Genomic DNA, 16,650 nt, shown 5'->3' on the forward strand with positions numbered 1-16,650 from the left:
GTTTTTTCTCCACCTATATCTGTTGTAAGGTGAACATCCATCTTGAGAATTTTTGTTTGCCTTGTCATTTCAATCCATGCATGTTTCTTGGCACTTTTCTCATGCATTGTGCCACAAATGTTAAAAAAAAACACAAACAAAAAAACAAACCAAAAAAAACCCCAACCAGCCAAACAAAAAAAAAGACCAAAAAAAGTCCCCACCAAAAAACCAAACCAAACACCCCCACTCTGTTCAAACAAACCAAAACAACCAAACCAAAAAAACACTGCAGAACAAACTGCGGTTTACCTTTCTTGTTTTGTGATGTTGAGCACTAATTTGCATCCTTAGCATAATTGCAGTTATTCTGGTTTTAGTTCATTCCTGTTTTGAACTTGAGATGGGTTTAAAGTGCGAAGGTGAATATAGACTTTCCATCTTTCTTCTTCCCAGCTTCATCAATAAGGGATCCTTCTGTATCTGATTGTTCAGGCTTTAAAAACGGGTTTGTCAGTTACTCAAATAGATCTCATATGACTAATGTAGTTTCCACAAATTTTCCAAATATCTGCCAGTTTCTCTTCTCTCTCCACTCTAACTATTTGTCTTTAGAACGTGTAACTCTCTGGTCCAGAAAGATAATTTCCTAGATGTTTGCCCCGTCACAGATAATAGCAGGAAAGAATCAGCAAGGAGAGCTTGTGAATCTAAATAGTAACGTGATTATTTTTGGTGAGCAGGCACAGGATTGTTGAGCTGTTCATCTAATGAAAATTTCAAATCTTTTGCTCCCTTCAAGAAAGGCAAGAGACTTGGAGGAGGACCTGAGACAACATACCTTAGGACATGATTTTCCTGAGGCCATACCTGAAAAATCTGTACAAGATAATTCCTGAGCTATGGGTTAATTGGGCTTTGTGGATCTGTCCCTGCAGCACTTCATAATCATGGAGAGACCAGTTTACTTATGCAGGTCTCATTTCAAGGACATTGCTGAACAGATAATTCACTCATTTGCTTTGCAGAGAGCATGAAGGGTAATACTAGCTCCTCTAAAATTTTAAAAGTGTATATCTTGGTCAATCTAACCTATTTAGCTGTGAATTATGTATGATAGTGTTTTATGACTGTGGTCCATGCAGCTTGAATGACCTCTTAAAAAAACTGAAGTCCTAACACCTGCAAGGCAGTAAAGTGTCTGCAGGGAAAGAGATTGATGTCATGGTAATATCATGACTTCAAACGTACATGTTACCAGACAGCAGCAAAATTAATTGCAGCCCTTAATATACAGTATTAGTCTCATACCCTGCTTCATCTCTGCCGTTAGCTCTTTCCTCAGCCCCGTCTGTGCTACTTGCGCAGCCTCTTGAGTGGTGGTGGTGAATGGGAGCGTCTGGCATTGCCGTACCCTTTTTCTTGCTGGTTGGTAGCACGTCTCTGTGCCTTCTGTGGTAGCATGGTAGGAAGCCTGTCTCATGGGTTTAGCTGGAATCCGTGGGCTCCGGTGGGTAATTGCTAGGAGAAACGACAGTTACAGTATCTCTAGTACCACTGTCTTGCTGCTCTGATGTGAGGCAAGTTCCTCGGGGGCTGGTTCCAGCTTTGCAGAAAAATGAGATTGGTTTGGAAGCAGGGGTTAGGAGGGTGGAATGAGGGACACATGCACCCAAAGCCCAAGGACAATAAGATCTAATATTATCATGATTTATTTTTTTGGTGTTGCAGAAGAGTCAAGTGGTATTGTCCCTTATGCCTTGATAAAATAGTCTCTACTAAAAACAATTTAAAAGATCAAATAACTAATCTACCCTTTGGAGTCAATCTCTCGTGGAATTTAGAGAGGCGCTAGCGCTTGAAATAAAGCTTACTACTGGTACAGTAACTGGCATTCTTCGAGATGACATGCATGTTTGAAGTGATGAGGAAATAAAGAGAATACTAGTTAGTTCCAGAAACTCTTAAGCTTGGGGCAGTGTATGAGGATAGCTGGAACTTGTGGGTGAACAAAATGAATCGTACGGCCAAAGTTTCCCAGTGCCCAGCTCTTTGAACACCTGCTTCAGTCTACAGTGAAGTACAGCTTGATAATGCATTGTGAAGGACCTTGGTTGAGAAGATAAGGCACTCCGTTTGCATATATTTATTTAACTTAATAAAATGAATTTATTTCAGGAAGTTGAAAAAAAGAAACTTTTACATATCTGCAAAAACGTCATTGAGGTTTTTTCCTTTAAAAAAATAAAATACAGAAGCACATTTGTTCTGAGTCTATGGTTTTCTAAAGTAGGAAAAAATAAGGAAATAAAATATATTTGCAGATTACTATATACCACCATACGCTTATTTTCCTTTTATGAACAGTTAAGGAAAAAGGTTTTGGTGGCTTTCAAGATGAATATATGTTGCGAGATCTTCACCGGGGAATAATTAACAGGCAATGGACAACTGCTGAGGGAAACTGTTAATCAGAGTGTATATATTAACTGCCAAGACAGGACTTTTTTTTTCCTTGGTTGACATTTAAGCCTAATGAAATCTGTTCTGCCATGTTGCATGAGGGTGAGCTGACTAACTCCCTTAGAGTTAGATTCTTGTGTAATTGTACAATAATTGTTTGGTATTTTTGCGCTTTTTTTAATGTCTAAAAAAATATTTAATGAGTTGGTGAATCTGGTAACAAAAGAATAATACAATGTAGTAATTTTAAGTGAAATTTTACACTGATACTGAATTAAGTTGCTTTTTTTTCGCTGGAGTTGACTGAAATTTAGCATCTGTCTTTTAGGACTACATAGTGAAGTAAGCCGCAAGAGGTACTAAATCATCCCTATACCTCCTTACCTTGGGGTATAAGTTCCGCTATGTTGCTGTGGCTTCTTTAATCTCTTTTCCTAAGAAAGGGAGGCCTGTGTGACCAAACTATACATTTGTTTTTCTTTCTACCTTAATTATATTTAAGATCTTTACTTCCCTGACAAATATGACTTGACCTTGGGCATCAGGTTTCAAAGTTAAATGAATTCTTACGAGTTTTGTTTAAAGACAACACAAGTCCCCACCCCCAAAACCAACATCCCCACAAAAACCTTAGGCAGGAAAGAGGAGTGTTATTGATTTCTGTCAGCCAGGGAAAGGAAGGTAATACACTTTCTCCTTTTGAACACCGAAGTCTCTAACGTGCAAATCTGTAGGGCTCTGCACTTCATTGGCTCAACTGCTCATGGAGAGGTCTTGCTTGCTTTGTATTTTGCAAACAAAATCTCTTTGAACAAAAAGGAATTCTTTACATGATATTGCTATGCAGCTCTGAGTTCTGCGAACTTTAAGATTAGCAACTAAAATGTTTGGAATTAATGTTTCCTGTACTGTGCACCACTTTAAAACGTATTAATGAGTCTAAAGTATATCTCTCTGTTACGTAATATGATCGTTATGAAGAGATGTCTGTCTTTCTACTGGTCTCTTCATTTACCAAATATAATCAAACTGTTTCAGTTGAGGGATAAAATAATGTTGTTCACAGTAAGTTGCTCTTGTAACAGAAATTCTAGCACAAACAATGTTTGCCATTTTTGTCTTCAGAATGATTGAGGAGAGTGGGAAGAGGAGGAGGACAATGGCAGAGAAGAGACAGCTGTTCATGGAAATGAGTAAGTAAGAAATTTGAAGACATAATGTCATTTATTCTTTACTGAGAGCTTCGCTTTGATAGTTTTACCAGATCATTTACATCTTGTTTCTGCAAGACCATTGCCTCATCTAGTGAAAAGCATCCTGGGTGCTCCTGGGTGCTGGTCAGGAGGAGCATGCAAGAGGTGAGTCACAACTGCCGAAAAGGTCATTCATTTCTAGGTTTTGTGAAGCTCCTTTTTTAAGGAACATTCACGTTTCTCATATATGACAATAGTTGTCCACAAACTTTAGATATTAAAATAAATAATGACAACAGATCACCTTTTACCTTAAAAAAAAAAAAAAAAAAAAAAAAAAAAAAAAAAATTGCACCACAGTGCTAGCGTGACTCAGAAGAGAAACAGTTTGAGGGGTCTGGGGGGTTGTTTTTATTGTACAGGACCATTCTCTGAAAGATTGGCTGTAATTGTTACTAGAAATCAAATGCCCGTCCAGAGATAATATAATGTAAAGGAATGAGACATAGCCTTTTAAAAAGATATGTGGTTAGAAGTAAAAGATTGTGTGTTTGCATGACACCGTGTTATTTTACTTTCCTATGGGAACACAGGACTGAATGAAATTCCTAGGTTAGGCAAGCATGTCCTGTAATTCCAATTATAGGCTGATGAAGGTCTGTCTTGAAACAATAGTATATTCGTGCTATTTTGTTGAAGGAATTCCAGAGTAATATTCTTACTGTGGTTATAAGCGTCTTACAATTTCAGGAACTAGTTTCATTCCTGGCTAACTTATATCTGCTTCCTCTCATGTGAGACCAGTCTTGGGTAGTATTTCTCCCCACCTTCCCAGCTTGCTTTACACTTGAGTTTATAGTCATGTCTCTTTTTGGCTTGTTCAGCATATGACACAAGCTAACTCCTATAGTCTCCCTGCTATACACCTCCTGTTCTTCTCTGCCTCTATTCAGTTTTACTTGAGCAAAGGTGACTGAATTGTGCGTGATATCCTGGATGAAATCTCATTAGAACCTTTTAAAATGACAATAGTACTTCTCCACTAGAAATGCTTTGACTGGTGCATCAGAGTATTACATTTGTCTCATCAATTTAAAGTATTGTAGTCATCTTGTGATCATTTAGTACAGAAATTGACTTGCTAATTTTTAGCTTTGGCTAAATTGTTAAAAATATTCAGGATTCTTCTGACTATCTTTATACAAGGTATCTCTTTTTGCAGCTGTGGTTCTTGCTGTTCATTATCCGTGAAAGTGCTGGTGTATAGACATTCCGAACTGCCTTTCTCTGTAAGGCTCTTTAGCATATCAGTATGAGAAATCTAAGGTCTTCAAGCTTCACCTGTCCTGTGGTGGAATATTTCACTATAAAGTAAACACATAAATGTCTTCCTTTCTAGGTGAGCTTCAAACACAGAGTAGATGTGCGATGTCTAAAATGGATGCTTTCAGTGATCATTTCTTGTTGGTCAACATACAGATTTGCTGAAGCGTTTAGATAACTGCTCGTGTGAGACAAGAGTAGGCCTTGTCATTCACCCACATTGGACATGCTACCCAAGGATGCGTGTGGGTTTTGTAGTACTTACGGAGCTGTCTGACGGGCAAGAATTCTGTGCAAGCTATTCTAATTTCTCTGAACTGCAGAATGCATATGGAGTTTATCTTATGGGAGGGTATGAAGAAGATGGAACCAAACTTTTCTCAGCCCAGTGGCAGGATACAAGGCAATGGGCACAAACTGAAACACAGCAAATTCCATCTGAATGTGAGAAAAAACATTTTTAGTATGAGGGTGGTTGAGCACTGGGAGAGGTTGCCGAGTGAAGTTGTGGAGTCTCTGTCCTTGCAGATATTCAAAACTCAGCTGAATACAGTCTTGGGCAAATTGCTGTAGCTGTCCCTGCTTGAGCAGGGCGGTTGGACTAGATGGTCTCCCTTCCAGCCTCAACTATTCCGTGATTCTGAGCTATACAGATTGTCTTGAAAACACATCCTATTTTATCTTCAGATAGTTTAGAAGAATGACCTTGTTGAAGCTTTTGTGGTAATGTAACGCAGGAAGACAAGAACAGAAAATGGACAACTCTTTGTTTTTGTTTTTGCATGTAGCTGTTTGACCTTTTATAGATGTAGAAAAATATACCTACATGTATATTTTATGTACATTTATATACATATATTTTATATAGACAAAGCATTCTTGGTCTGTGGAAGTGCTTGCTGTGGTTTGAAAAATAGAAGTATGCACCCTAATTGAGAGTTTTGAAAGAATATTGCATAGAAAACACAAAATGATCTAATTTGTTGTAGCCTTGGATCTGAATACTCCAGCTTACATTACCTAGCCAAGTACTTTCCTGAAATATATCGGAGACTAGTTTTCTAAAGATGATACTGTGAAATAATCCACTTAAGTTTGTTGCACCTTATTATCAAGGAGAACGCTCCTCAGGTGTTGGCTAGTCTAGTGCCACTCTTAGGTAAGCTGTCATGGGGATCCTTGGGTTGGGAAATTGGTCAGCCTCCTCACCGATCTTGTCAGTCTTTTCACCTCATGTTCTACATCAGTGATGAAGAGAAATAATCCTTGTATGTCACTTTCAAGACACAGTACATAGGTCTCTAAGAACAAGCAGATGCTTTGGCATGTGCGCGGATGCTTTGGCATCGTATTTGCAAAATTGTAATGAAATATCTAAAAGACAAGAATACTTTCTTAAATTTGCATCTGTGAGTCAGTGGGTGCATACACAAAGGTAATGCAAATGAGGTATTTGCAAGTTGGTTTCTGAATTCAGAATGTAGGAGGGAGTAAACTGTCACCTTTGAGCAAGACCCCCGATACAGCAATTGGATACCTTCTTCGGGAGGATGTGGGTTTAGCTTTTTGTTTTAAATTATTTTTTAGAAGTCTGGATTCTATAAGTCACGGTTCCCCATTTCTCAGTTCGCTACTCATCTAGGCTCTGGCTTTTGAGAGAAGTATGAAGGACTGCAGCCGGTCCTGCTTTTATGTACTCGCTGAGAATACGGGAGGCACAGGAGCCACGTGCATCCGTACTGTTGCCCACATGCAACTGGATTGTTTCACACTACGCCTTAGAACTATATTGATTATAGGACGTAGCCACGAATGCTGTTGAAATGTGAGCCCTTTAAAAGGCATTTTGCTTTATGATTAATGGGATTTTCAAGACTTGACTTGTTGGCTGCTTCCAAATTAAAACGATCAATACTGGAATTTAAGCCAGTATCATCTGATGTCCCCACTTCATTTATCATCTCATTTGATCAGTATAGGAGGTACACAGGTCTGTTTGGCAGAGAGTTAACACAACTTTCTGAAATTGCTCATGTTTGTAATGTTCGGAGTAATTGCTGGAACTGGTAGATGTGGTGCAGACTAGTGATAGATAATGGCATTCAAATCCTTCATGATGTGGCATTGTTTGAAGGTATAACACACATCTTGAAGTGGGAGGTTGTTGGTGAAGATAAGATTTTTTTTTTTTTTTTTTTTTTTCCCCTCCCCTAAGCTTTTTCTTCTGCTTCTTACTTGATTAGGATCTCTTTGGGAGACGAAAAGCATGCTCCTGATGGAGCAATGCAGATGGCGGTAGGAGTACCAACCCCCCCTTTTCTTTGTCTCTTATCTTTTGTGTACATGTCTTCCAACATCAGTTGCAACCTCTTCCTTACCCACTCGCCACTTAATTCTTGCTTCTTTTTAAGGTACTCATATCAGTCTCAAACTTAGGTCAGTTTATAATACACTGCTGAAAATCACTTTACCATGAGATACCTAATGAAAATCTTTGTCATGTTCATATGACAAAGTTGATATATGTGAAGAAACACTCATACCGTTTTTGAAGTAATTCTCTCAGATAAGCTGAATGTTATAGAGGAAAGAAAAACACAAACTTTTTTTTATTCATAGGAGCACAGAATTTTGATGTCATCAGACTTTCAACGTATCGAACAGCCTGTAAACTGCGGTTTGTACAAAAAAGATGTAATCGTAAGTTATAATTACTCTTTATCTTCAAAAATTTCTCATGCATGATTGTTTCAAATATTCTCCCCATGTGAATTTTAAGTACAGCAAGAGTAAGCAAATGTTTTATCAGACAATGGTAGCTGTTACTTAAACTAAACAGAGATTAAATATATAATTAAAAAGAGGCAGCAGTCTTTGTCCAATATTCTATAATAGCTTCAGTTTTATTCTTTAATGTTTCAAAAATTTAAAATATATGGGCCAGCTTGATGTATTTCAGTTGCCCTAAGTGTGGGATGCAGGCAGTCCCAAGCTATTTGAGCTCCTGTTCCATCATGGTGTACCTGTGTACAGACCATGTACACACCGAGTGTCTGGATCTGATCATGGTGGCATATATGAAATGGAGCAACCGTAAAGAATTCTTTAAGCTCATACCATACTAGTCAGTGCAAGGTTTCTCATTCTCTGCCATGGTCCTTTGACCTTGGATAGCTCACCAAAGATTAATCCAAGGGTGAATAGGTGATACCACTTTGCATTCTGCTACCAGTGTTGAACTGGACAAAACAAAAAGCGGAACCAACTAATGTACGCAGGAATAGGTCCCTCCTCCCAGTGAACTGGAATTAGTGTGTCTCTGGTGTGGAAGGGGACAGGAGAACAGCTGAGGAGTCCTGTAGAGGACATGTGCAACTGCACACTGCAAATTGTAGCTCCTCCGTAGTGCAGCTGACCCCGGGATGTTTGTGTCTCTTAGGGCTGTTGCGGCAGTACCCGCAGTGCCTTTAGTTTGATGGATGGCTTACAACTTTTTCATTCCTGTGGAAAAGTATTAGTTCTTGTCTGTAATTCATGCTTTTGAATGCAAAATCTCTCTTAATCAGTAGAGAGGTATTAAGAAATGCTAATTATAGTACATTGCACACATTGGGCCCAACTCGCTGATGCCATGCATATGCCTTGAGTAACCTTTACCATACGTGTATGTATAGATGAGGCTGTGCATTTATGATCTTTGTCTGGACCACAGGGTGATCCAGGGGCATATGCTTGGTGTGAATAGGTAGCTTGGCTTTTATTGTTGTGTGGCTTTTATGTGAGAAATATAAAGATGAGTTTTATGTAAGGAATGTTGGAGATCACACTCTTACTTCAGACCCTTTTTTATAAGGTAAGGAAGATAACGAAAGTTGTGAAGTTAGCAAGTAAGTCTGTCCTTTGTAACTGTTGGATCACGTTCAGGTTGGACTGATGGATTACTGTTGATCCTGAGATGTCTTCTCCCACTATCATGCATACCTTTCAAGCTTTGAAACATTTTATAATTTTATTCAAGGTGGTTCTGCAGATCACTTACTGTGGTTTTGGAAAACTTTTTCTCTACATTGTTAACACTTCTTAGATATGCACTAAGATATGACAGGGTAATTTAGGGAAACTCTTTGGAGCTCTAGACCTATGTTTACAAAGTATTATGCTCTGGACTTGGCAACTGGATCAACTGGAAACAATCATAGTTTAACTGGAACATCAAGTTCCTCCTTCAATACCCAACTACTAGTCAGCATGAGGATGTTCAAAATTATTGTAACCAATTTGTAGTGTTTTTAGAATGTGGCTGATGTCTTTCTCAAATGAAAATATCTAACTCTGCTAAAACACACTGCATGATGATGGAAGATCGCTTTTCTCCTTTATGTAGTTTTTCTGTCAGAGTACCCAGACGTTGAAGGGTGGAATAAAAGGCACGCAAGATGTCTGGGCACTGCTCCGTTACTCATAGTTCGTGTCAGCTAGTTTAAAGTATGAGTATTAAGAGTCTGTTTCTCACTTGGAATACAAATAAGTAACTGTTCATTCCAAAATAAAAGCTAACATAGTATTTGGAAACAGTACCATAAAAGTAAGCTTGCATGCATTACAGAAGAGAAGTTAATTTTTTTTCCTTTATTTTTAGTTCATCTTGTTGATATCTGGAATATGATTGAAGCCTTCCGAGATAATGGCCTTAACACTTTGGATCATAACACAGAGATCAACGTGTCTCGACTAGAAACAATCATTTCATCCATCTACTACCAGCTAAACAAACGCCTTCCTTCTACTCACCAAATCAGTGTAGAGCAATCCATCAGCCTCCTCCTCAACTTCATGATAGCAGCATATGACAGGCTAGTAACTCCTCTAGTTGTATTCTTAAACTAATTTTCTCTTTTAGTTAGATGAATGCAGCCAACAACTGCATGAGTCTCCGGCAAACTGTCCGCATGCTATTTCTCAAGTTCATGAAATTGTGTGTTGCACGTACACACACATATATTTAATATCATAGTAGTGCCTGCAGAGAATTTACATTGCCACTGCAGCAATGCTTTGTCTTAAAAATTACTTTCTTAAGAAAGATGAGTTAGTGCCTTCTGGAACTTGGAGACTGCTGTAAGCCGTGTATCTGAACTGAAGATGAAGTAAAACTGTGTTCTGCAGACTGTGATAGAACATAATGTTAACTTCATGGTGGTATAGCACTGTTTTTAAAAAGTGAAAGTGTTTTATTGAATCTTGATCAACAAGACCGTTTTATAATGCTGCCTTGTTTTGACAGTCAGCTTGGATCCTATTCTGACATGCTGTGACCCCATAAAGGCTAATTCTCATTTCTTGGCTGGAAGAAGCTTGATTTCTTGTTCAGGGTACTGTCTGGGCATTTCCTTGTGTCCAGTTTTATGAGTTTCTTTCACAGCCTCTTTCTTCAGGGTTCGGTCTGCTCATCTTCTTGAGTAGATGTGTCTCTGTGGGTTCTCTGAGTAGCAACTGCAAATCTTCCACTGTTGTTTAGCACTTCTTACTTTTTGTCTTATCTTTCTCACAGTCAGCTATTATTTCAGTCTCATCTTTCTTCTGCCCTCTCTCCTAGCAGTAGAGAACTGCTTGTGGCCAGGAAGCTGTCACAGAGACCGAGGAGTTTTACCCAAGACAATCTGCAGCACTGAATATGCCAAATAGTTGTTCTGTTTGTAATGTCCAGACTTTGATCATTTCCTAATGTGATGACTTCTTATTGTCACCAAACAGAAGCTAGGTCTCCCCCAAAAAAAGTCCCAAGAGTTCAGAACAATCCCTGTCTCACTAAGGACAGATAAAAACAACACAAAGCTCAGAGCAGGAAGACTGCTACGACAACAGAATCAAACGTGTATTTTCCTGTTTAGTTCTGATTTGGTATTAGTTGTGAGACGAGTTGTAAGGTTTAGCTGATGGGTTTAGCTATTCTGAGACAAATCGTACTAGAAAACTACAGAATTTAAAAATAGAAATGGTCGTGTTTTGGGGGACTGGCCCGAAAGATTGAGGCTTTAGTTAGAGATAATGTTTTTCTCCCCCACTGCCCCCAACCCTGCAAGTTCTGCCTCTTCTGGAACCCAAGCAGCATGCTTGATCCCAGCACAGTACAACAGCTTCTCTTTAGCTTCCTCTATCTGGTACGTGGGATTGAGAGAGAAGCTGGGGTGCTGCGCTGCGTTGTGCAATGGGAGAACCAAGAATAAGAGGAGAAGCAGGGCTGAGGCTCCCTCTCCAGGAGTTCATCAACATGGCAGACTTTTTTTTTTTTTAAAAAAAAAGTATACATCTGCACTAGAATTGCATCATTGGGGTAGCTGTGTGGTTGTTTGAATGCACATAGTCCAGTAGCTTCTTACAAGGTGGTCCTGGTGGTAACATCACAGAGTCATTAGCATTCCACCAAACAGGTACAGGAATCAGAGTTGACTAGCATCTTCCCCATGGAAATATTTAAGGTAGAGCTTATGTTAGGTAAGTATGAAAAATGCTCACAATGAACACTTCGCTGGGACCTGTAGAACAACACTGATCATGGTGCAGAAATGATGGCTCATACTGCATCAGAGGTGAGTTGTGAGGAGGAATGGCTTTGGTACGATGATCTTCGCTGCTTTCTTCCACAGAGCTTTGCATGGGTGTTTGACAGTTTATTCCGGGTCTGTTTTTCCCAATAGCCTCTCGTGGCTTTCCAAAGTCCCTGACCCATTACTGGCACCCCAGAGTTACGGCTCGTTCCATGACCCCCTTTGACTTTCAGAGCAATCAGGTTTTTATTTCATCGTTTCTAGAAATCGCATTTGATTTGACAGTGGATTTAATTGCTCCAACTTCTTTTTTCTTTTTAAATTGTAGGTATCAAACCACACTGTATGCTGGTAATAAAGCAGCGTGCAATAAGGGGGAGGGAGAGGGTGACCAGCAAACAAATGACGAAGTGAGTTGGCAAGCAAAGTGTGGAGTGATGTGATTAGGAGGAACCTCGTAATCAGCACAGCAGAGCTGGAAGGGGCATATGTGTATACGTAAGGAAATGCCTACGGATCAGCATTATGCAGAAAGCTCTCGTGCCTTTTCTGGGAAATCAGCATGACCGGGTGCCTCTCTGAAGTGGCTGTACAGTGTTGCGTGCAGCATGGGGAACAAACAGGAAGAATGAGAGGTCTGATTCCTCTGGAGGGGACACGGTGGGAGAGCTGACACAACTGGAGTGCTGCAGTGGGTTCTTTAGGAGGGACAGACGAGGAGGGGGAGTTGCCCTTTACGTGAGAGAGCGGCTGGAGTGCATGGAGCTCTGCCTGGGGACGGATGGTGAGCCAGCTGGGGGTTTGAGTCAGGATTAGTGGGCAGACTGACATGGGCATCATTGCTGTGGGTGTCTGCTACAGACCGCCTGGTTAGGAAGACGCAGAGGATGAGGCTTTCTTCAGACAACTGGAAGAAGCCTCGTGTACACAGGCCCAGTCTTTTTAAACAAGTCCCCCAGTTCTGTTTCAAATCCTGAGAACTCCTGATTGTTACCGGAGTTTAAAAAATCATATTGAAAGTTTTGCCCTTTTTCCTTTTGATAGGCAATTCAGCAGATTGAATAGCATTGGTAGAAAAATAGATTTTGGCAAGCTGCTTAATAACTACACCTCTACCAGATTGCAGGGGGAGGAGTTTTGGGTTTTCTTCTTGATTAATAAACAGAATGTCAGCAGCAGCAGGCCTATATTGGAAGGCACCATAAGATATCTTTCCAAGGATAAGATTGTGTCCTGTGAGGAGATACTGATGGCTTTAGTCACTTGTTTTTTCTGGAAATTAATTCAAAGCTGAACTTTCTTTTGAGAGAAAATGAATTTCTATTGAAAAGAAAAGAGGGAGGGGGGCTAAGACTATAACTTGCAGAAATTTGAATTAGTCAGTAAGATTTGCTCAGCTAAGAGTGGAGGTCAAGGCTTGAAGAGGATGAACTTTTCAGACAACCAATTTCAGATGTAGTCAAGTCTTACTTTTTTTTCTTACACACAGAGAGAGTGTCAACTTAGTCCTTTGAGAAAGCTATTTAAGAGAAAAGAGAGAAACAAAGTAGGATAGCTGAGATCTTTACCTTGTTGTTAACTATATAGCCTTTATATAGCTTGAAATAAATATCTAATGTGTTTAGTTTTCTCCCTTTGTTTAGTTTCTTTAAACAGCCTTTGAAAGGGTACTGGATATCAACAAAGTGATGGCCTTTGAGTCACCATTCCTCTTCACAGATCTTCCTGCAGTTGTAGCTCTAGGAGAGATTGCCTCTCTTCTGTAGAGGGAATATTTGGAAGATACTCTGAGTCTGTATTAAAGAAATAGTATATTATATTTCAGGTACTTCTCAGTCTGAGAAAGGTTGAGAGCCTTTACCTCACCATGGAGTGTGTGTTACCCAAAGATATTTGCATTAACTCTGAATGTGGGAGGGGAAAAAAAAGTTATTTGGTCACTTCCTGATATCTCCATCTGGTTGCTTGTCTGTCATTGACATCAGACCTTGTCACTACTTTAATACCATGAGCCAATATTTACTTCAAGTAATTTTACTCTTGACGCTTTCCAAGTGCTAGTGTTCAAGTGCAAATGTTAAATGAGCATCTCATTTCCACTGAGAAGTATTGTAGAGTTCTTCCAGATCGCTTCTAACATGCATCGTGTATTTTCCCCATCATCGTATTTCCCATGATAGTACAAATTATCTGTCCCATACATTTAATTACAGTTACTTGAACATATTTTAATTCTTTTTCTCCTTTTATATGTGACTTAACTTTCTTGGTTGTTTATCAGTCTGTACCACTGTTGCTGTTTATAGTTAGGGATAATGACTCGGTACATTTCTGTTTGGCAATAAGTTGCTCGGAATTCCAAGAGCTTTTACCCACGTTTACACGTTTCTTTTGCCCTGTGTACCACTAAACTAATGTTCTACCGGCTTCACAGTGACAGTGGATTTACACCGAGATCGCCACACCGTGGCTGTCTAATATCATGTGTTGGAAGTTCTCCGACTCCTGTCTTTATTACTGTGAAAGGTGGTAGAGAAATTCAGGAGACGGGGAGGCGGGATGCATGCCTTCTGGGCCAGCACTAAGCTGGGAGAAACTGTTACTGATATCAGCTGCGCTGTGCTTTAACCCAGCCAGACGCCTTCTGTGTTTCTGGTGACTTGCTTCCCTCATAATTTCATCCTTATCTTTCTTTCTGGTAACAGGAGTTTAAATCAAGGAGTAAAAATTTAAAGCAACTAACAAAGGGTAGCAGAGGAAAAAAAGAGATGTTTTACAGTGAACAAATGTATTTTAATGGAAAAAATTAACACGTTACTTTTTTATAGGATGGTTATGGGATGAACAAGACAAATTACACTGTCTTTATCTGTGCATTTTTCCTAATTCAGCAAGAAAATTTGATTTGTGATTAGATACTTGTTAACTCTTCCAATATATTAAAAATGCTATTTTATCACTGTTTGAATGTTATATTAAATAGTTTTGGCAGATCTTAGTAGTTAATGGAGGGCGTTTATGCATTTCTTTCCTAGGCCTCAAGTATTTTTGTTACTTATCATTCTATGCAGTAATTACTTACCGTGTAATTTTTTTTCACAGTGAGGGCCATGGGAAGCTGACGGTATTTTCAGTGAAAGCTATGTTAGCAACAATGTGTGGTGGTAAAATACTGGACAAACTAAGATGTAAGTATTTTCAAGCAAATCAAACCATTTTATGAAATATTTTGTTTCCATTACTGGCCACGTTTTTTTTATTGTATTAAGTTCTGAAAGCTAACTTTTTTGCTTATTCAGCCATCTTTATATGGAAATGAAGCTTGCTATATTAATGTTTTTGTTACACATGCCATCTGCTGGCCGTGAAACATACTGAGTTTGTTATTGAGTAGGCTTTACAAATACATTTGTTTATTTTGAAATGCTTGGGCGCTTCTTTAAATGTAAAACTTCAGGTCTGATTTTTCTGATAGTAATGTCAAATTTGTTGCCATTTCCCCTGTTTTGAGGACGTTGGGGGGCTTCCGTGTATCTTCCGCTTCCTCTGAGGTGCTCTCTGCATCTTTTCATTCTGTAATTCCAGCTTCTCAGTTCTTTATTTTTTAACTCTCTTTTTATTCAATCTTACTTCCTCTTTTCTTGTTTCCATGAGCCTTCTGCTGTATCAGTAGAGAATCAGAGATACCCATAAACATTGTTTTTGTCCTTTAGTAGTAATTCTTGTTTTCCTATCTTTCTTAATGGCAAGGTGTACTGTTGTTATGGGTGGTTTTCTTTTCATTTCCACCCTGAAAAGTTGGGAAGATAATCTTACTGTCAGTGCCAGATTTTACTGTTCAGGTCTTGTCATTTTCACCTCACTCTAAATGCCTTTTATGAAAGTTATCTTGTAATAATTCATTCCTCCTAATCTCCATGGTTGTCATTCACTGTAAATAATTCTTTAGACTTTTCTACATCATTAAGCTTCTTTATTATATTTGCTTTAAAACTAGCAACGTGAAATACTAGTGTGCTGAATTAAACTACATGACAAGGTCTGAAAAATAGATAGTGAGAAATCATTGCGTGCATGTATTGATATTATGGCTGCACATGTTTCAGTACCAGGAAATGCCGTTTTTTAAATCCGGTAGCAACTACAAAACTCTCCGATTAAAAACAAAGCTGCAGGTGACTAAAGATTAGTGTTAAATAAAGGGGACAGGCATATATGACAAAGGATATTTAAGACTACTTAAGCATTTTTAACAAATTCATTACCTCTATAAAACCTGCAAGATCAAACGCTGGGGGAAAAAGATAGAGGCTATATCTCCTCAGTAAAAGATTACATTTTGGATTTAATTAGGATAAGATTTGAGGAGGTTACAGTAGATGAGCAGTTCAGCACAGGCCTGGGACAGTAAAGGAGCATTATTTCTAGAATTGCAAGAGAATACTGAAACACATCAAGAAAATGGCAATGTGACCTTTTAGTGGAAAAGGCGATTAACCACAGGAATTAAATGTTATAGGAATCAGTAAACTTTTGATGTTTTCAGACAAAAACCTAGATATCGTTCTGGAAGTTATATTAAGCCTCAAGTTATTGATTCCAAAGGTGGCTAATTAAGATGCTTTCGCCTGAAGGACACCTCATTTAATAGTGCTATTTATCAGGTGTGTCTAGTCTTAAAGCTTAAAATTTGTGCATTTAATGTACTGTTCTTTCTCTCTCTCTCTGTCTTTTCATAATGTCTGCTTTTCTTCATAGCATTTGAAGATTCCTTTTTCTTTTTTCTTATTCTGTTGGCTCCTGTTTCCTTTGCCACTAACTTTCTTCTTTATAAAAATCCTTAGCTGATGTTCATACACTTTGGACGAAAGGCTTTTGACTGCTTTCACTGAATAGTGCTGCTCCTTATAGTTTTGTTATATTCTGGTTGTTGTGCCATTTACTTATTCTTTCTTGCATCTTATCATAGAATCACAGAATGGTTTGGGTGGGAAGGGACCTCTAAAGGTCATCTAGTACAACCCCCCTGCCCTGGGCAGGGACATCTTCAACTAGAGCAGGTTGCTCAGAGCCCCGTCCAGCCTGACCTGGAATGTTTCCAGGGATGGGGCATCCACCACCTCTCTGGGCAACCTGGGCCAGTG

At 39.0% G+C, this 16,650-nt stretch overlaps 1 protein-coding gene across 1 annotated transcript in view; it reads left to right on the plus strand.

Annotated features, from left to right (window-relative positions):
- Positions 1 to 3,568: 3,568 nt before the first annotated feature.
- DTNB (dystrobrevin beta) overlaps positions 3,569 to 16,650 on the plus strand; it is a 200,928-nt gene continuing 187,846 nt past the window's right edge. The window contains exons 1-4 of the mRNA XM_019470972.1: positions 3,569 to 3,635; positions 7,578 to 7,658; positions 9,598 to 9,811; positions 14,609 to 14,694. Coding sequence (XP_019326517.1) covers positions 3,569 to 3,635; positions 7,578 to 7,658; positions 9,598 to 9,811; positions 14,609 to 14,694 — 448 coding nt within the window. The remainder of the gene's footprint in view (positions 3,636 to 7,577; positions 7,659 to 9,597; positions 9,812 to 14,608; positions 14,695 to 16,650) is intronic.

The sequence above is a fragment of the Aptenodytes forsteri genome, unplaced genomic scaffold, assembly GCF_000699145.1.
Source record: "Aptenodytes forsteri isolate BGI_AS27 unplaced genomic scaffold, ASM69914v1 Scaffold192, whole genome shotgun sequence".
In the NCBI taxonomy this organism is placed as follows: Eukaryota; Metazoa; Chordata; class Aves; order Sphenisciformes; family Spheniscidae; genus Aptenodytes; species Aptenodytes forsteri.